The sequence below is a fragment of the Equus przewalskii genome, chromosome 9 (genome assembly GCF_037783145.1).
Source record: "Equus przewalskii isolate Varuska chromosome 9, EquPr2, whole genome shotgun sequence".
Taxonomy (NCBI): domain Eukaryota; kingdom Metazoa; phylum Chordata; class Mammalia; order Perissodactyla; family Equidae; genus Equus; species Equus przewalskii.
The window spans coordinates 70,132,487-70,153,645 of record NC_091839.1 but is presented as its reverse complement, the minus strand read 5'-3'; the positions used below and the strand labels follow the sequence as shown (position 1 = coordinate 70,153,645).

General features: G+C 33.9%; 1 protein-coding gene across 32 annotated transcripts in view; it reads left to right on the top strand.

Annotated features, from left to right (window-relative positions):
• The window catches only part of TRDN (triadin), a 393,603-nt gene that overhangs the window by 302,547 nt on the left and 69,897 nt on the right, over positions 1 to 21,159 (top strand). For all 32 annotated transcript variants that reach the window (XR_011522089.1, XR_011522078.1, XR_011522083.1 and 29 more), the window contains one exon: positions 17,040 to 17,078. Coding sequence is in view for 13 of the 32 variants with exons in the window: in XM_070556944.1 (XP_070413045.1) it covers positions 17,040 to 17,078 (39 nt within the window). In the remaining 19 variants the exon portion in view is untranslated. The remainder of the gene's footprint in view (positions 1 to 17,039; positions 17,079 to 21,159) is intronic.

Below are 21,159 nucleotides of genomic sequence, written 5' to 3'. Positions count from 1 at the left end.
ACATCATGCACACTTAAATGGGAAAGTTCACAAATATGTAGAAACTAAATAACACATTCTTGAAAAAAACAAGTCAAATAAGAAATCAAAAGGTAAGATATAAAATTTCCTTAGACAAATGAAAATAAAAACGCGACATACCAAAACATGGGATGCAGCAAAAGCAGTACTAAGAGGAATGTTATAGAAATAAACACCTACATTAAAAAAGAACAACCTAACTTTACACTTCAAGGAATTAGAAAAAGAAGAAATTAAGCCCAAAGTTAGCAAAGGAAGGAAATAATAAAGATTAGAGCAGAAATAAACGAAATAGAGAATAGAAAAATCAACAAGACTACGAGTTGCTTTTCTTAAAAATCAACAAAATTGACATACCTTTGGCTAGATTAAGAAAAAAAGGAGTGAAGAGTCAAATAAATAAAATCATAATTGGAAGAGGAGACATTACAACTGATGCCACAGAAATAAAACGAACCTTGGGAGACTATTACGAACAATTATATGCCACAGATTGCATAACCTAGAAGAAACAGATAAATTCCTAGAAACATGCAACCTGTTGTACAACTGAACAACGAAGAAATATGAAATCTAAACAGATCAGTGATGGTCAAGGAGATTGAATCAGTAATCAAAAACCTCCCAACAGAGAAAAGTCCAGGACCAGATGGCTTCACTGGTCAATTCTAACAAACATCCAAAGGAGAATTAATGCCAACTCTTCTCAAACTGTTTCAAAAAATTGAAGAAGAGGGAGCACTTCCAAACTCATTTTATGAAGCCATCATTACCCTGATACCAAAACCAAACAAGGAACTTAAAGAAAACTACAGACCAATATCCATGATGATAACTCTCACTGTAATCATGTGCTGAAGTGGTGCTCCCATTCAAGAAAAGAAGCTGAAAAAACTTACTACCAGAAGTTCTCTGGGGCTACAGTTTATGGAAAACTGCAGAGGGAGTTTTCTCCAAGGAGAAATGGAGGATATGGACTCAACCTCTCGTACAGGACCTGAGACAAGTTGACTGCTGGATGGGTGACTTGTTCAGGAATGTCCCTAAGCGACACTGAGGGGTAGGCGTCTCGAATTACCAAAGTAAAAACTGGATGAGAGGCCCAGAATGATAGTGGAGTAAAGGCGAGGAATCACACAGCCACAATCCCAAGGAAAACAATAAAGAAAAACAGTAAAAATCACAATAATACAACTCTCAGTTTGAAATCCAACCCCGAATTCTAAATCATAAGAAAAAAATTAATAAGATAAACACGCAAGTTGGAGTTGGTGTTGATTGGGATTGTGTCATCATTTAGAGAAGCTTTTGCCAACTTCAAGACAGATTCCAAGGCTGCTTGTGTACTGGTGGCATTCTAGTCAGCCCGAAAGAGAAAGGAATGTGTGGCAAGTTGCATGCATTACTTCCATTCCCATACCACCGGCGAGGATGCAGGTTCCTGGCACACATTACTGCAAAGGATTCTGGGTGAAGCAAGAAGGAGAATGGATCATGTTGGGTAGTTAGTACTTAGTGCCATAATATGCATATGTATATGAGTTTGAAGATGATTGTAAGAGCATGGAGAAAATATGTAATGATATAGACTATACTGATAAGATGGTTTATGGGAGAGGTGACAAGAAGAGAGGATCCAAGCATTAAAAGAAACAAATTTTTCTGACTGAATAAAACAACACAAAAGCAATATATATGAATATTCATTACATATGTGCATTTATTTAATATTACACTTGTGTTTATGTATAAAAAAGCTTTAAAATGAAATTTAGACCAGGAATTACATGGAGAAATTGACAAAAATCCCAATAATATTGAGAGATTTTCAGACAACTTAATCAAAAATGATATCTAAGCAGACAAATATTAGTGAGAATTTTTTAAAGGATTAATGAAATCTACAAGCTCTAGCAAGACTGGTCACACAAGAGAAGAAAATGAGAGAAAGAGAAAGAGGAGACAGGAAAGACAAAAGAGAGAGAGAATGATGAGAATGTAGATGAGAAATATTAGATGGAAAAAGGACATGCAGTACTTTACAGATAAAATAAAAATTTTTAAATCATAGGTGGATATTATACTCATCTCCCTGTGAATAAATTTAAAATTTAGATGAAATAGGCAATTTCTAAAAATTTCTAAATGACCAAAATTTACTCAAAACATGGAAAATTTGAATGAACTAGTAATCATTAAGACAATTTAATTCATGGTCAAATACTTTGTCCCTCAAAATGACACAAAGTTGTTTCACAGACAGCTTTTAATATCTTGGGATAATGGCTTCAGAGAACAAATTAAGCATGAAATTTACCTATGATGATAATACAGTGATGATAAAGAAAACAGAAAAGGAAACTTTTTAAAAAGAACATCCCACTTTACAATATAAATGAAAAAATCCTAAATTAAATACTAGTAATTTGAGCATTTCAGAAGACATCATGACTTGATTAATCTCAGCATGCAAGGACTCAAAAAATCTATCGATAATAATCCATCACAAGAAAAGATTACAGGAAAAATTTAAGCCATCTCCATAAATAAAAAGTATGCAGTAAAATGCAGTATTAATTCATTATAAACTTCTTAACGAACAAGATAATAAAGGAATTTTAGAGCTGAAAGCACTATTCTATCATCATAAGCATTTCCATAAAAGTTAGGAACACACTAAAAATGTCATTCACACTTTTAACATTATACTATAGTAACCAATGGGGAAAGAGTATAAGAATTGAAAAGGGAGAGTCAAAACTGTTGTATTTGTAGGTTATTGACTGTCTCCATAAAACTTCCAAGTTTATCTACAAACAAAATGTAACTATGAATAAGAAAGCTTAGCAAGATCAACCTGCGAAAATCAATAGCATTTCTAAACATCAGTGATAACTAATATATTAGTTAAATGGGCCCAATTTACAACAGAAACAAAATCTGTAAGTTACCGAAGAATTAATTTAACTAGAGAGGCACATGATTTTTATGCAGAAATAATAAAACATTTTTAAAATCTATTTTGAAAGACCTGAGTCAATGAAGAGATAAGTCCTCTTTGTAGCTGGAAGATATCATTTCCCTCTAAAGTAATATATAAATTCCAATAGAAAATACCAACAATATTTTAAAGTGGAACATGATAAATTTTCAAAAATTTCTATTGAAATGTAAAAAGCCAAGGATGAGAAAAATGTTTTTTTTTTGTTTTAATGTGAATAGGTGGGGACTTGCCTAATCAGATATAATTATTTATTATAGAATTACTTTAACTAAAATAATATGTAATTATCCCGAGTACAGGAAAACACACTGAAAAAGCATAATAATGATCTCAGAAATGGAGCCCTGCATGTAGAAAAATACACTATATGACAGATGTCTCATTACAATCATTAGGAAAATAAATGGGAAATCATGCTTATTTCCCATGTAGGGAAAACATTTAGATTCCATTCTCATTTTTTCTCAGAATAGAATTTAAGATATCTTTAAAACTCTATGGTAAAAGATAAATTTTAAACATTTAGAAAAATTGAGGAGAATATATGTATACATGATTTTTGGTTACAGCAGGATTGAAGACATCGGGAAAACAAATCCAAAAAGGAAAGATAAGGCACACACTGGGAAAATGTATTGCAATGCATAGAATAAAGTATAATTAGCCAGATTCTATATTTTAAATCTACAGATTAATGTAAATGAAGCAAACACACTTGAAATGTCAAATTTGTCAATTTATATTTAATTTAAACATAGCTAACTGAACAAACAAATAATAAATTTATAACTACTGAAATGTTTGGGTGATAGTTGTAATATTCAATCTGGACTAACGAAATTATTTCCATGCTATAGTGCAAGTCATACAATTGAGTGAGAAACAACAGCTGAAATCTATCTAAACTATAGGGAGGTTTTTCAATAGGATATTTATATAAACTCCATATTTATGTATACAGTATGATGTATATAAAACAATTTTGTGTAACCTTGGAAGGAAGATTATTGTGGTATTCAATATCATGGACTTGATAATATTTTAGAAGGAAGTAATACAATTCAAGATTACTTCGACATATTGGAACCTAGATCCTGTAGAAATGAATGTAAGGAATTTAATTTGGGACAAAATAAAACTATATATTTTTAAGATAAAGTTACTGTGCACAAAAGCAGCATACAATACTTTTGCTTTAAAGAAACTATCAAAGTCAATGTGAATAAAGAATTCACTGCTGGAATTAAAAAAAAATATACTGCTAATAGTGACCATAATGATTTACATTATCATTGCTATTTACTTTTTATTTCAAACAATTTTGATCCTCCAAGCCTTGTCTGGTGTGTAGTCCATGTGATATTGTTTCTATTTTAAAGCATAACTTACCAAAGTTAAGGGGACATATGAGCAAAGTGATTTTTGTCTTGGCTATTTTAGTAGAAAACACCTACTAAAGTGTTTGTGGCATAAGTAAACACGAAAAGTACATTTTTTTCTATATACTCATTAGCCCTTCTGTGTTTTTAATTTTCTAATTTTTCTCCAACCCTTTCAATATCTCTTGTTGTGCATGTTTTGCCAAGCACAAAATGATTATCCTTATTTCAGAAAGTCATATTTGAGTCTCAATACTCTTCTCACATAAGGATTCTTTTTTGTAATTAGATAGCTCCCTGGAGGGATGCATCAATGCTTTCTTAATGGTGGGTTTGTAGTTACAAAGAATGACCACCAGGAAGTGAGAGATCTGTGTGAATCCATTTTTGGACAAATGCAAACTATTTTGTTCAAGCACAGCTTAGAATAGGTATGTAACAATTGTGTTATATCTGGATTAGCTCTTTAGAAGCTCCAAATAAATACTCTAAATAAAATATGTAGCCAGGAGCCATCTGGGCTTAAGGATTCCACTTTCCATTAATCTTTCTGTAAAGACTCTGATTTTGCATCCAGCTAAGATTTATTGCATGTTTTGATCTAAACAAAAGAAAGTAAACAACAAGCACCACCTGGGTTTTTCTCAGGCAAAGTCAGAAAGTTTTAGGTTGTCCATCCATCTCTTTGACTTCAGCTGCCATTTAACACAACATCATTTAACATGACATCATAAAATAGCTGAAAACATTGATTTTCTTTATTTTTACACTAACTTTTTAGATTAGGAATTATAATCTTCAATTTTATATTTGCATGATACAGTTTTCAATGACTTCTGCGTCATACCTTTGGAAGGTAGCTTCATGTGACATCTAAAGATAAGTAACAGTCATTTGATTTGATATGAAAAATTACAAACTTTCCTAGAAATTAAAATTGTTTAAACATCAAATAAAGAGATAAATCAAGATAATCAGCTACTTAATTCTATATTTTTGCCTATAAAATTAACCTGAACTCCCAATTTTGCTGTCATATCTCTAATCATTCTTTTCTTGAAGAAGTTAACAGATCGTATTAAACAACTCAAATATGCAAATTAAATATAATGATATATTTAGTATAATAAATCAGGTTACAGCTATAGTATTTAGAAAACTTAACTTACAATAGTCTATATTTGATTATTTTTATTAATTGAAATAATATTTCTTCAACTAATAGCAAAGTAGACAGTGGAAAGCAGATAAGACCTTTATGGTAAGTCTGTAAGTAATTTTATTCCACCACAACTTTTATTAAATCATAGAGATCACTACAGAAACAAGAAAATCTTGATGAATTTTCCAAGTCAAAATTTGTGAAGTTCACTTTGATTGCAGTTTTAAAATTGGTGTTTAATATTTTCAAGTCCCTAAAGTAAGTTTAATATTTAATTGTTGTTGCAAACTCTTTCTCAGTAGCAGGTGCAAATTAATACTGAAAAAAAGTAAATTTGAAGAAATGACTCTGGGGTAACCTCCAAGCTAAGACCTCAAACATTTATTTTTTGCTGGTAAACTTTTCATCACTTCTCAGAATAAATAGAAACAGCAGGGGAAATACTTCAGGCAACTTACTTTCATCCGCACATTTCTTTTGTGCTTTTCCTCAACTAAAGACTCCAAAATACTGTTCAAAATATTTCTTGCGTCCCTACCATGTTCAGCAAACTGGTTGAAAGTTTGGTTGGTTGGTAATTTTGTCAGGCACCATGCTTGGTGCTGCAAATTCTAAATGATGCAAGTCTCTAATTTCAGAGTTAACTTAGAGGCAGATATACAAATGAAACATAAAATCCAGATTGGGAAATCCTTTCACAATGTATGGATATATATACATACATCTCAAATCACCACGATGTACACTTTAAATGTCTTCTAATTTTATATGCTAATTATACCTCAATAAAGCTGAAATAAAAATAAATAAAATAAAATCCAGTGGGGATGAGTGAAATAAGACATGTATCTAGCGCTATAAAAGTATGGAGAAAAAGCAACTTTAAAACAAAGAATGTACATCTCATATTTAAACAGAAAGACATTGGAATATGAAAGTGTAAAAAGCATAACATGCCTTCATGCATAGCCCTCACCTTCAGGACACTGGCACTTCTGTTTAAGAGTGTCAAAGTACAATATGTGCAAATAGTAATGTATAGTACATAATGGTAAGTAATGAAGGACAACAGTCAACTTAATATCATGTAAAAACTATTCTGTGGTATAAGGATGTCTTAAGATGTAGCCTATAGTTATTTTAGGAAGTCATTAGCACGTCTTATGATACCAAGTAATGATGCCCCATTTCTCGTTAATCAAACTGTCATTATACTCTGTGAATTCTATGAATTTTTAGTTAAATAGGTGAATCTTACGTGTCGGTATGTGTTTCCCTCTTTGGGAACTCAAAAATCTGAGTAAAGTAATTTTAACAAATAAGGAGTTTGTTTTAGGCAACCAGGTGCCCAAGGGGAGGAGGACTAAGGTGTAAAACTGCTTAAGGATGTTGTCAGGCATCCAGGCTCCTCCTCCCTTCCAGCTTTGCCATCGTTGGCTTATGTCTTTAGTTCTAAAGGTGGCAAGTTGGCTGTTGCACTTCCAGGTATCTTGTATGTATTCTTTCCAGGAACAAGATGGAGATTCAAAACCAGCTCCTGACAAGGCTTTGTCTATTTGGAAAGGAAAGCTCATGCCAGGGACTTCTATCCACACCTTTCTTACCGTAACTGTTTCACAGCAGCCAGTCCAACTACAAGAGGATTTGGGAATTCTTATATTTCATTTCCAGCCTGAATGAATCAGCCTACGTTATCAGCCACAACAGGCAATATACAAATACAATGCCCTTTTAAATATATGAAAATTATGATAAAACTAGAGTCCCCTGTGAGTACCTCCAAGACTTTTCTGTAATATTTTTCTCACTTGAGAATATATCTTGATACTTTTTCATATTTGTACACAGAAAATACAATGGCAAGCTAAAAATTGGCTTTCAGCCTTCATTGAAGTCTAATAGGAGATAAAGAAGACTAAGGAAAAAAAGTCACACAAATAAATGAATACCTGTAAGACTGAGAGAAATATGTTGACAGAAAGGAGCACAGTGCTGTGAGTGTATGTGTAGAAGCATATGACCCAGGCTGGGGAATCGAGGAAAACTTCCTTGAGGAGCAACATTTGGTCTGAGGTCTGAAGTCTGAGAAGTCGGAATTTTAACCAGTGAAGAAACTGCGAATGGGAGAGAGCAGGAGGTTAATAGATGTTTCAGCACATTCAAATTCCTTGCGAAAGTGGGCAGTGTTACAGACGTTTGGAAAGTGTTAGGGAGAATGGTGCCAGGCAAAGATAAGTGGAAGCAAACTCTTGCAGGCCAGGAGCAGACAAACTATGTCCCATGGGCCGAATTTGGAACGTGAGATAAGAATGTTTATACATTTTTAAGTGGTTGAAAATAATCAAAAGAAGAATAATATTTTGGGGCACTTGGAACATATATAAACTTCAAATTTCCATGTCTATAAATAACATTTTATCAGAACACCGACACGTTCATTCAGTTATGTATTGTCTACAGCAGTTACTGTACCACAAAGGCTGGGTTGACTAGTTACAACAGAGGTCAAATGGCCTGCAAAATTGAAATATTTACGATCTGGTGCTTTACGGAAAAAGTTTGACAGCCCCTGCTGTAAGCCATATTAAGGAGTTTGGTATTTAGCCTAAGGGCAACGGACATTCATGAAAGCATTTCATACATGTTTGAGTGTATAGGGGGAGAGGGTGGCATTCTGTAATGGCCCCTATAGCAATGGGTCAGAGAAAGGCAGAGTGGAATTCAAGAACGGTTAAGATGCTACTGATAGTATCTAAGTGAGTCATTATGGTATGTTGGCCGAGGATGGTTGCAGGTGAAATGGAGAGAAGACATAATTGACAAATATGATACTTAATAAGATTTCTGTTTTATACGACTGAATGATTGGTGACACCACTGAGATGGGACACTAGAAAAGGAGAAGCTAAGGATATGAGATCATAAGTCTGGTTTACCACATGCTGAGTTTGAGGTACTTGTAGGACATCCACGTAGAAACATCAAGTGTCAGTTGGCTATCTGGGTGTGAGGTTTAGAAAAGACATTTGGGTTGAAGATATACATGTGGGATATATTGACCTGTGGATGGAATTTGAAGGTTTGGGCGTGCATGGATGAGTTTCTAAAGAGTCAAGGGTGAGAAGATTAAAGTTCTGAGTAAAGTTAGTAAAGAGTAAATTTGTCTGAAACTTGAGGAACCCAGAACATTCTTAGCATAAATGCAACCAGGCATCTCGAGGGCCAATGCTAGCAATCTAACTGTCCTGCTTTTTATTTTCTAGAAGCTGGTATTTTACTCATTTTCAGTTGTCACTGTTTTTTTTCAAATTATTTTATTAAAGTCATATTGGCTTACAACATTGTATCAATTGCAGCGGACATCACTGTATTTCAGTTTCTGTATAGACCGCATTGTGTTTTTGTCTTCTGTGAAGATCACAATGTGTGTTCTATAAGCACTATTTAAATACTGATTTATCCAGACACGAACTTGCAGGGAAAAGCTGAACAGTTTGTTGAAGGAATATGTTTTGGGTAGCCTGCTTTTATAAGAAAGAATCAAACAGTTGGTCTCAGAGATGTATCCCAAAGAGCACCTTTCAGAGTATGTTAACTCAACATACGTCAGTCTGAACGTAACCAATGTTCCCACACTGCTACATCTAGTGATCACAGATATTCTGACGTCCAATGATTGACATAAAAAGAATCAAATTTTCTTCTGAAATTTCAAGTTTTAAAGTTATTTAGCGTTCTAATTTTCTAACTCGATGTTACAATGATATGTTTTGTCCTTTGTAACTGATAATTCTATGAAACAAATCTAATTAACCTATATATTTGATTCTCCATTAGCAATTTTCAAAATTTTTCTAATACTATTGAAGTCACATGTAGCGTCTTTGCTTGTAACACTTTCATCCTCTAAGAAATATTAGGACTTGCTGCAATATTATTCAAAATTAATACTTGATCTAGAATACTTGATTTGATAATCAACATTAGTAGTTCACATTTTGTGTAATTTTTTTCTCCTTTTTTGTGCTCTGTTTCTAATTCGATTATTTGTGGACATGGCTTAATTCTGCTTTGAGGTATTTTATGGAGAAAATATTGTTACTATCATGTTAACGGTGAAGAAATTGATGCACAAAGATTAAATGATTATCCAAGGTTTCTATACTAGATTAGTTACTAGTATCAGACTTAAAAGCACCTAAAAATAATTTTCCTTTCCTTTTGTCTTCAGTATTGGAATGTATTAGCAAAACTTATTTTAACATCAAGGGTTTCTTTCTCATAATAGTTTTGTTGTATTTGGTAGGAATGGAGGAAAGTTATAGATAATTTGTTGATTAAAAAAAGACCAATCAGGATTCAAAAGCATAAAATGTAGTAGGTGCCTTTACCAATCCATGATTACTCATTTCCTGAAGAGTTGTTTAAGTGAAAATTGTACCACTAACAGTAGCACTTTCACTCCAACAGCCTAACACTTTTCTTATTGTGCCCATCACGCCAAAATGCCAGGTTGATAGAATGGAAAGGGATTATGTGTTGGTAAGAACAGTAGTTGATGTTGCCAGAATTTTCTCTATAACCTTTGGCTTTACAAAATTAACGTGCCCAAGCACTGTGAATTATTTCCTTCTTCCAAAAAAATGAATGCGCTATGAAAATATATGTGAAACTATATGAATGTGAAATTTATGGACAACTATGAATGTAGAGCCCCAATATTCCTTTCCCGGTATTCCTTCCATTTAAGCCCTCATTAAAAGGGGCAGAGTAGAATGAGAGAATGTCACTGTCACTCTGCATGTCCACTTTCCTTGTCACTCCATGCCACCTTATGCAAATGTTCTAATATGCTTCTCTCCTTGATGGAAAAATTTTTTAAATGTCATAATAAACTTTTTCATTTTTCCTGGTCACTTTAAAATAACTTTACATGTATTATTTTCATATAAGGTTGTCTATTGTTTCTATATATTTGAACCAGATATAGGATGATCTATGCCTACAGCTTATAAGCTTTTATTAACTTGATTGATTATGCTCACTTCAAGTTAAAGAAAATGAATGCTGGTGCCCAGGGAAACAAATGAGAGTCTAGTTAAAGAGTGACTTTCTCTTGATAAGGCAAAACTAAAGAATGTCTTATTTACCATCACAAGTGATGGTTGTACAACTTTCTGAACTCATTGAACGGTTTAAAGTCAACTGACTCATTACCTGAAATATGTCCAGCCAGCTATCCTGCCACCTTGAGATAACAGCACAGGGCCTTGTTCTGACTGACTAATCTTTGTGCAACCTACGATACCTGCAGCCTCCTCCAATTATTTCTTACTTATTTCGATGTGAACACTTCATGTTGGGAAGCTTCAGGAAAGGAAGAAATAATGAGGCACATATAGCGAGGCATAAAAGATAAAGGCAGAGTGACGATCTCAGAAATGTGGTACATTGTGTTTAGCATATACAAAGGACAAAGGATCACGAGAATTAAATCATGACAGAACGAGGCAGGAAAAATGTATGCATTTATTCTGTGCTGCAAAGAGAGAATGTCCTCTGGCTCATTCTGTGTTTTTAGTGTCCACTCAGCAAACTTTCTCTGTGAGCATTAAACTCCTATGGGAATCTTGCCAAGGAAGGATTGCGGAATCAGGACTTGGGCATAAAGCACTGATCCATGAATTAAGGGCTTGCATTAAAAACTAGAGTCGTTTTAGAACTATACCTATAGAAGCTTACAAAGCATAATTGTTTTTTCTTTGTTGACCTAATGGGGATGAGAAGTAGGAGAGAGACAGACAGAGACATAGAGAGAGAACATGTGTGTGGGGGTGGGTTTGTGTGTGTGCATATGTGTTATGGATAAAACCACTGTGCTCAGTAGCTTCGGACTCTATCTTAGCTTTGAAATAACCAGCTATAAACTAGTTAGTTCACTAGCTACTCTGGATAGTTATAACTGACTGGGACAAACGAGAAACAAAAACCTGAAGATAACGTACTGCAGTGTCGACTGTTGGCTATGTCAGTTCTAAATGGGCTTTCCCATCTCTGTCAGGCTTTACTTAACAGGGTAAGGATTCCACTTCGTATTTCAGCCTAAACCACCTAAAAGTGAAGCTTATAAATTTGATTTTCCTGGCATTTTTGAAACCACATTTTAAATTGTCTTGTATCAATAACAATTTTTGAGTGCTGGTGTAATATTCTGGGGACAGTTTAGTCACTGAGGCTCCAAAGATGAACAGAATAAAATTCCTGTCCTGGAAAATCTCCCAATTCTTGAAAAACAACCGGGAAAGGGGACAAGTGAGGTGGCCTCCCTCACAGCCTGAGACAACACACATCAGATTATTTTATCCAATCAAGAGATATCTATTATTTAGATTTTAGTACATGAGTGTTCAGGAAGTATTTGTTAAATTATCCAATCTAATCTTAGCCACAGATACATCAGCTAATTATCATTGTTCCCATCTTATAAGGTGAGAAAATTGAAATTTAGAGAGTTTCAGATGGCTCACATTAGATCATTTGGTTAAGAAATAAAGGAAATAAATTTCAAACTGAGGGTTTTTTTGTTTGCTTGATTTGTGTCTGTTTTTCTCCAAATGCAGTCAAAGAATGACCTCTGTAACTCCTTGATGGGGTGAGGCTGACAGCTACCGGAGTACGCCCTCACCTTGCCCCTTTATTATGCATAGAGGGATGCCTCAGTTCATGAACAAAGAGGGTACTGATTTAGAAACTCAAGGGAAAAATGAGAGCGTTGAGAATGCATGAAGTCTCAAAGCCATATGGACATGGTTAAATAAGAGGAAGGAAAATATTATACAGTCCATAGAATATTGGAGGAAAGAAGTGTAGACACAGCTAAGATGAAGAGTTATAGAGTAGGGGATGTCAGGTTGTGGTTCTCTATGTGACCTTAAATTTAGGACAGTTTCTTCCTTTGGAAGTCTGAACTGAGGAAGTTGCAAATCAAGTGAAAGACAGACAGATCTTGTCTTTCTCACATTAGATTTAGACTACTTGCAAAACCAATTTTTCTTAAAGTATATTCAAGAAAAAAACATGAGCTCAGTGAGGATTCTCTCAAATTCCAAATCTTGAAGCCAAGCTACTTGGAATGACAGGAGTTCTCCATCTCATCCATGAGAGCTTCATGCAGAAAGCAAAATGTGGAAGTCTGTGTCTGTAATTGTGTGTGTGTGTGTTTTGCATCCCATTTGTTTTTAAATAATATAATTAAGACCACAGTAAACTGTGTAAACGTATATGTGTGTCTGTGTGGTAGTAGTAGCAGATTTTCAGCAAAAGATCCAAATGATTACTCAAATAATGTAAAAGTCATGGATTCAGAATAAATTTATGATACTTTTAAAATAAATATAACTTTAATTGTTTCCTTTAAAAATATATATTTTATTTAAAATATGATTTCTTTAACATTATGGTGGAAAAATTAAGAAAATTAATTTAAAATATCAATAAAGAGACTAACATATACTGTTTGCTTTGTATCTGACACTGTTCTCAGTGCTTCACATGTAGTGTTCCATTTAATTCTCATCGTAATCCTTTTTTTATTAATGTGGAAATCGAAACACTAACTTGTCCAGATCACACAGCCACCTGAGGGGGATTTGGGACTCACGTACGGCAGTTTGACCGGCTTCCTTAGCTATCCTGCTTTCCAGACTCTCTCAGATCAGAACTCACATACAATTGACTAGGGATAACATTATTAAAATTCCTTTGTATATGGCACAAAAATATTTGGTGACCTGCTTTTAAATGTAAAATCTTCCCAGGTCATTAAATATTGAATACTACTCCAGGAGTGTGTGAGATAGCTGTCAATTTTCGATCAATGCTTAGTCTATTTATTTAGTTTAACCAGCTTAATTTAGGAAACTAATTCATATGGTTCATGATTTAACAACTGGCTGAAAAAAATAGAAAGCTCAGTGGCTATTATTCATGTCCATTACAATCTTAATGACTTCATTAGTAATTTGTCTTCGTAATATAACCTAGATAAATACAACCTACCTGTAAAATTTAGAATGCGGCTTACTATATAGTTTTCATGTATGAGATGCTTAAAAGCTTTTCACTCTATTTGTAGCAACGGTAGTTAGAGAGGTGTGTTAGGAGTGCTTAAGGCTTTGGATTTGGAGAAAGATTAGAAGTCAAATACCAGTTTTGCCACTTACTAGGAGAATGTACTTAGACAAATTATTAAGCTTCAGTACTGTTATCTGTAAATTGGGTGTAATAAAATGTTTACCTCATAGGAGTACTATGTGAGGATTATGTAAGATTACTTGTCCATTTGTTCGACAAATACTTATTGATCCCTATTCTGTGCATATCACTGATCTGGGCCTTATCATTCAGCAGAGAAAATAAAAATTTGTCCACCACTCGTGAAGTTTATACTCTACTGGGGTTAGACAGCTAATAAACACATGAGTATTTAATATTTTATAAATAAAATATAGATAAGGCATATAATACACTTACTAATGTGTACCATGTAGCAAATACAAAATATCATTGGCATCACAAGCAATAATTATTGTTAGTATATTTTCTTAGACATATAAGACCTCTATGTGCTGAAAAAGAAAATGTGATAATTATAACAAAATATGGTAGGAAAGGAAAAATCAGTGATATTCTACTTCTACCTTGCAAAGTATTTAAAATAGAGACATTCTTAAAAGAATACACATTCTTTGGATTTATATATTGTGTATATTTCTTACTTTTTGTTATATGCAGACAAAGCAGAGACTTCTAAACAGAGTTGCTCTGCACGGCAGCCCATCTCTGAGTCAAGCACACACCACACTGAAGTTTTGGTCAGCCTGGTTTACTTAAGAATATCATGTTAATGACACGGAAAAATCATTAATGAAACTCCCCTCCCCAGACCTATCATCAGTTCACCTTTTATACGTGAAATCAACAGCTTGGAAAAGTCAGTGCTGCATATGGAACGGCAGGCTGTCAGCCGCAACAACTCCGCGTGGGGATTTCTTGATTCCATGTTTTCGCAATGCTTGTATGTGGAGCCCAAAAGGAAGGGCTCTGGTGACAAATGTTTATGGAAACCAGAAATTTTATTATTATACAATAATAATCAATGATAAAAAAATGTAAACAGTAAAGATGGGGTGAAAATAAAAGTTCCCATTCTCTCTCTCTGGCTCCTTATATGACTCGAAAATGAAAGATTTAACCTTCAATAGAAATGCCATCTACAAAATGAAAGCTCTGAGTTATTAATGACCAAGTAGCCTAGTAAAAGACATGCTCACCTTAGAAATCTGTTGGCAATTTCTGACATCAATTCCTGCTTTGTGTGTTCAAGGGTAAAGTCCCAATTTTATAAGAGAAAAAGAAAATTACCTTGACAGATTATGTAATTTAAGTTTTTATGAGCATAATTTAAAAATAACTAAGTTCTTTCCATACATCGCTTATAAATCTCATATCAATTTTACAACATGATTTTCTCCACTTAGCAGTGACAAAATTAAGACTTGAGGTTTTAAGTAACGCCCAATGTCATAAAACTTACCAAGTGCGATTGATTTTAAAGCCACATTACATCATCCAAAAACTTCCTTTTCACACTTCCCAAGAACTCATCACTTGTGAGGTCATCTTATTAGCAGTATTTACACAGCACCAAAAGTCAATAGTTCTATCACGTGGGTAGTGAATGTTCATTCATCAGAGTGCTTATAAGATTCTGTATACATGACCAAAGCTGGTTCTGTTGTATTATATTCATAGCTGATAAAAATATTTTCCACGATTTTATTTTTTTCAGAAGATCTTTTGACAAACGTAAAGGCTAAATGATTTCATTTCATGATTACAATGACAATGTGATTGACAGGGAAGAGAGCCACGTGTGAAGGGAGAAGCAAGGCTCTTTTAAATAGACAGCTCCACTTGATGAGCAATTGCCTATGAGCCCCATCCTAGGACATCAAATTTTTATCTCTAGTTCTAGAGGCACAAGATAGGTCAATTTCTTCTAGGACTGCAGATAAACAAGAAGGAGCATTTGATCTTTCTATATTCACCATTTTGTTCACTCATCCATTTATTGAACCGTATTTATTGGTCATATACCACGTATCGGATATTGTCCAAATGCTGACATTTGAGTAGTAAAGAACACATAGTTCTTGCCTGTATGGAACTTAAAATCTAAAGAGAGGATACAGACAATAGACAAAAATTAAATTAAAAATTATATAACAAAATTTTATATAACATTATAGCTCTTAGAAAACACTAAAATAGCATTAATCCCACCCAGTTAAGTGAATGTGTGAACTGAAAAGAGAAGAATATGTGACAGGGAGTGTCAAAGTGCAGTAATAACACTGATATCACTTTTTACAGGATGTGCATTCAAGTATTACAAGAAGTAGGGTATGAATGGCTATGTAATTCTCTATTATATGAAATTTTGCACTTAATTTTTTTTGTTGTAACTCCAGAAAATAAGACTCTATTAGTCTAAAACATGAATAAAGCTGGCTACAGCAATCCCTGACCCACAGTCTGTACTCAATAATTATCCCAACTATGAGATCAGGTTTTCTTCTGTTTGAAGGGAGGAAAACTGTAATGTATCAGAACCCTTTGATTAATCAAAACAAGACTTTTTCCCAAGAGAGGAGAACTAAGGCCTAGGCAAAGTTGTTTAAATAAGAGAAGGACTGGGAAACAGGTAAGTGTAGTCAACTATCACATTAGTTGAGATGGTGCCACGAGTATTACTTGGATAGCTTATAAAACTACGTATTTATCCTATACTGATTTTAAGTTATAATGCAGAATTTCTAGACAAAAGCCATTGTCCTAGGACAATAAGAGAGCAAAATAGTTTATCTATTAGTTCTTTATATTCTTATACTAAATTTAAGCCATTTTAATTCATTTTACAAAATTAATAACAAATCCTGATAAAAACAACTGTAACACTTTGAAATTATTAAATTAACCACCAGGTGGAGCTCCATGAATTGAGTGTATGTAATCAAAAATAGAAAATTCCTTAAATTGGTCAAATTAGGGAAGATTACAACACTTTTCTCCTGAGCAGTTCTTATTAATTTCCTTATTTTCAGTCCTTAGGTAACTTATGAATCATAAGACATGGGCTGTTATTAAAGACAACATGCCAGATTACTTGATTAGCATGAAATGTTTTAGCAAACTGGATTTAAAATCAGTCCTTTAGCTTAAGTAACTTTATAATTTACTAAGAATACATGTTCTATTATATGTAGATAAAATTATGTAACTATAATTGAAATTGAGAACAAATAAGACAATCTATTAAATCTGCCTATTAATCCATTTAGTACTAATTTTTTTCCAATGCTTATTTTTTCCCTATTTGTTTGTATGTGTGTATGTATATGTTTTGCCCCAGATCTGGAAATTAAAAAAGATGAAAAGACATCCAAAGCAGGTAAGGACACTTTGTAAGCTTTACAAAATTATAAACAAGGCTGGTTTTACAATCAGAGCTGGGTAAAGGCTTGAGATGTCTAAAACTGAAAAAATATTGGTGCACGCTCCCCATGTATTTTAAATGCAATCAGCAATAAACTGAAATGTATGCTAAAATTAAAGTAGACTCATTTTCTGGTAGCAGACTTTGGATAAGTTCATCAAAGTGCGGGAACCATTAGCGTATACTGCTCCTTATTTACCTACTGGACAGTTGAACCCTTTTACAAAGTACTAAGGAGACAACTTGAATTTCTGAGGCTCCAGCCAGATCATGACAAATCTCTAAAATTTATCCTTATAATTGCTTGAACCTTATCAAATCACCTATATTCAACCATATTTACCTCAAAAACAGTAGTTTCATATGGTTCAACCTAATAGATTCAACAGTTTTCCTTTCTACTAATTAAATATGTAAAATTTTTTGTAGAGGTAATCCATTGGCTTATTGGCCATTAATTTGAAAGTTGGAATATTTTATAATAGACTTCTTAAAACAGGTTTTGTAAGGAAGAAATTCAAGACATTAGGTGGGTACTCAAGACACGCGTTGAAAGTTAGAAAAAGGAACATCATAGAATAGAGGAAAGTGCTGGAAAAAAAGCTAAAAATCTCAAGGAAAATTCCAATTAATTACAATATTTCTAGGGCTAATCTTATTCCAAATATTTTATATCTATATAAAGATATTTATATTTTTATATCTATATATGCACGAAAGAAGGTTAGATCTATATCTATATCCGTCTGTAAATCTCCGTACAGTGAAAATGATATTACGTACATTAGACATTCATATCATTGGTCTTAAACTATTTGCATATACTCATTTTCACAAATTTTAACCTATATTTAAGTAATTCTTGTTTCACCTTTCTATATATGTGTTAAATATTAACCCACATTATGAAGTCACTTCTCTTGAAAGTACTGCCAACACAGCAAAAGGAATTATCTGTGTTCTCTTATTTTTAATGAAAGAATATAACCATTTTAAGTGACTTTATGTAATCTGAAAGCATGCATTCTCAGGAAGCTAAGTAGAAAAATGAGCAATTTTAAACTGTAAGAAAAAATCATCTAAAAGATAAAATGATATATTGAATCTTCACAACAAAAGTTATAATTGAGTTTTAGATATATCTCAGAAAAGAAAAAACTACTTATAGAAATTGCTCTCTTGTTGTTAGCGCTCTTACTCATGTCTGTGAAAGCTTGCTGATCAGATAAAATGTACATGGTGTCGCCCCTTCCTGTAGGCATAACATTGTATTTTACGCTTTATTTTACTATTTACTATTGGAATATAATAGAAAAAGTAAGATATACATTTTAAGTTTCTTATTATTAGTTTACATTAAATATTTATGTATATTTTTCTCATAATTATTTTTAACTTCCTTAAAGGAAAGGTAAATCAGCATTAATGTCATATTTTATTTAAAAATATAATTAATCAACAATTTATTGAAAACACATGTTATGCTAATATTATTGTCTTGTGTCCAGAATTGTGCTTGGTGATACAAAATTTACAAAGAAGTGAAGAGATTGTTTCCATCCCAAGAGAGTGTAACCAAGGACATAGACATGAACTATTGAAAGATAGCTAAAGACAATTCATTGTACTAGTGAAGAGTGCTCTAGGAGTCCAGAGAGAGAAGCCACCCCTGCAGCCTGTGGCAATCAGTGAAAACTTCAGGGAGATGGTGGGTTGAAGCTGGGGTTTTAGGAATGTGTAACAGCAGCTGAGACAGGGAGATGATATAAAGCATGGTGGAAGCAGTGCTAGCTCTATAGTGGTAAGACATGAATTTGACTCTCTTTGCCACTTGCTAGGTGTGTGATTTATATTACTCAAAGTTTCTGAACTTCAATTTCCTCATCTATTGAATGAATACCGTCATACTCACTTGGCAGTGTTGTTAAAAGAAATGGAGTTGTTGCTTGCTATTTGGTTCAGGCTCAGTAAATGGTAGCTCTATTTAGCAGTTAACCAGAAGCGGGGATGAGCATAACATAAGCAGGAGACAGTGAGGAGAGGACCAAGGACTAAAGGAGATTCCAGGAACCACATAAGGAACAGAAGCTGGCAAGAATGCTGCAGTGGCCACACGAGAGTGGTTCTGGAAATCCAGGAAAGGGAGCCTAGGAGGCCAAAGTAAAAAGTTTGGATGTTTAGCACGTGAATGAAAAGAAAGTGGTATTATGTCTTATAATAGCATGGAGGGTGAAATCCTATAGAAGAATTTTCAATCAAGGATTTGAACCAAGAGCCTTTTATAGTAATCTGAGTATCATAAAACAGAAGTGGGAGAAATTGGTACAGAGACAGAGCAATGAGGAAGTCAATGTTGTTTACTTTCAAGATTATTTATAGCCATGATTAATATTCAGTGTGGAATTATTAGGACTTAAGTTTTTAAAAGTCAGAGAACCTAACAACCCATTGAAAACTACTATCATCTTGTTAACATATATTCTTTCATTTATATAAATACATACATTCTAAAAACACAGTCATACCCTCTGTACTGTATCACTCCTTTTGTAATTGTCGAGCTGTTTCACAGGAAAAGAATAGACATTGATGACACTAGTTACATGTAACTCCAAAGTCTCAAGCATGAAAGGATGGAGAAGATGCTCAGATGTGGAAGTTGCGAAGGAAATGCAGATGGGGTGGATGCTGGTGAGCCATCCTAGAGACACTTGGAAATTGGGAACATTCACTTTGAACCCTCAGACCAGGTTTCATACCCATGAGTTTAGAGGTTTAGGGAAGAAGCCAAAGGAGAACAGAAGTTCTTCAAGAAAAAGGAGCATGGAGAAAGAAGAGGAAAGAATGAAGGGCAGCTTCTTGGAAAAGTAAAAGAACTGATAAACATTAGCCTTACCTGGAAGATCAGGAAATACAGCACATTAGCATCCCAAAGCAGCAACGCTTTCAAGAAAAAGTGGAAACGTCAGCAGTGTTACTGTCTCAGAAAGGTCAAGGGACATGATGACTGAGAAAAAGCCATTATATTTGACAAAAGGCTGTCATTTTGTGACCTTTTGGAGAGGACTGCAGTAGAGTGGTGGAAGTAGAAACCAGTTTATAGGAATTAACGAGGGAATTTATAAATGATAAGTGGAGGCAGAGCACAAACTACCTTTTCAGGAGTTTGTTGTTAAAGGGAGGCAAAATCTTATATTCCAGCAGGGAGAATCAGTGAAGCACATTTCCTGTTTTCATGTTTGGGAGTGGGAGCAGTATTCCAGGGGGAGGAGGAGCAAGAAATCCAGAGGGAGATGTTAATTAGGAGGGAACTGTTCCACACATGGGAAGCACTGGGAGGCACACAATAGGTGGAGAGAATTAGCTTAATTATGAGGAAGAAAAAATGTTCCCTGAGCTTTGAGGGAATAATGAAAGGATAGATTAAATTAAAGCTGAGTGCATATGAGGGCGCTACTGCTGCCTGATCTTTTCTCCTAAAATCTCTTCTGATAAGGTGACCACTAACATGTTTGCTGCCAAATCCAGGGGATGATTTTCTTGCTTTATGTTATGCTGACCCCTAGACAATATTTGACCATGTTCACCATCTCTTAACTCTAAAAAAAAAATCCTTTCTTTGGCAAAAACTAAACCATTTAACCCACACTGTTAAAAATAAAACAACTAAAGATGACTATGTCTTTAAATACTGGAGCAACATGATAACGATTACTTATTCTTGACATACCATATTATTAGCCACTAAATTTCTACGTTTTTTACTGCCCAATGAAAACTGCAAACAGAATATGCATTTCATTAGGTAATTGGGGAAGAGCTAAGTGTTCTTTGTGGGAAGCAATTGATATTAATTATAAAGGGTAATATAATTAAAAACAAAAAAGACTTGCATAAGGAATAAGCAATAATTTATTTTTCTTATTTATCAAGGAAATTAATATTCATGAACAAAATCTTCACAGTTCTATAAGTGCATTTCTAACTGCATCTAATCAACGTCTTCACATGGCTGTTCTGCTTGCACTTCATTTGG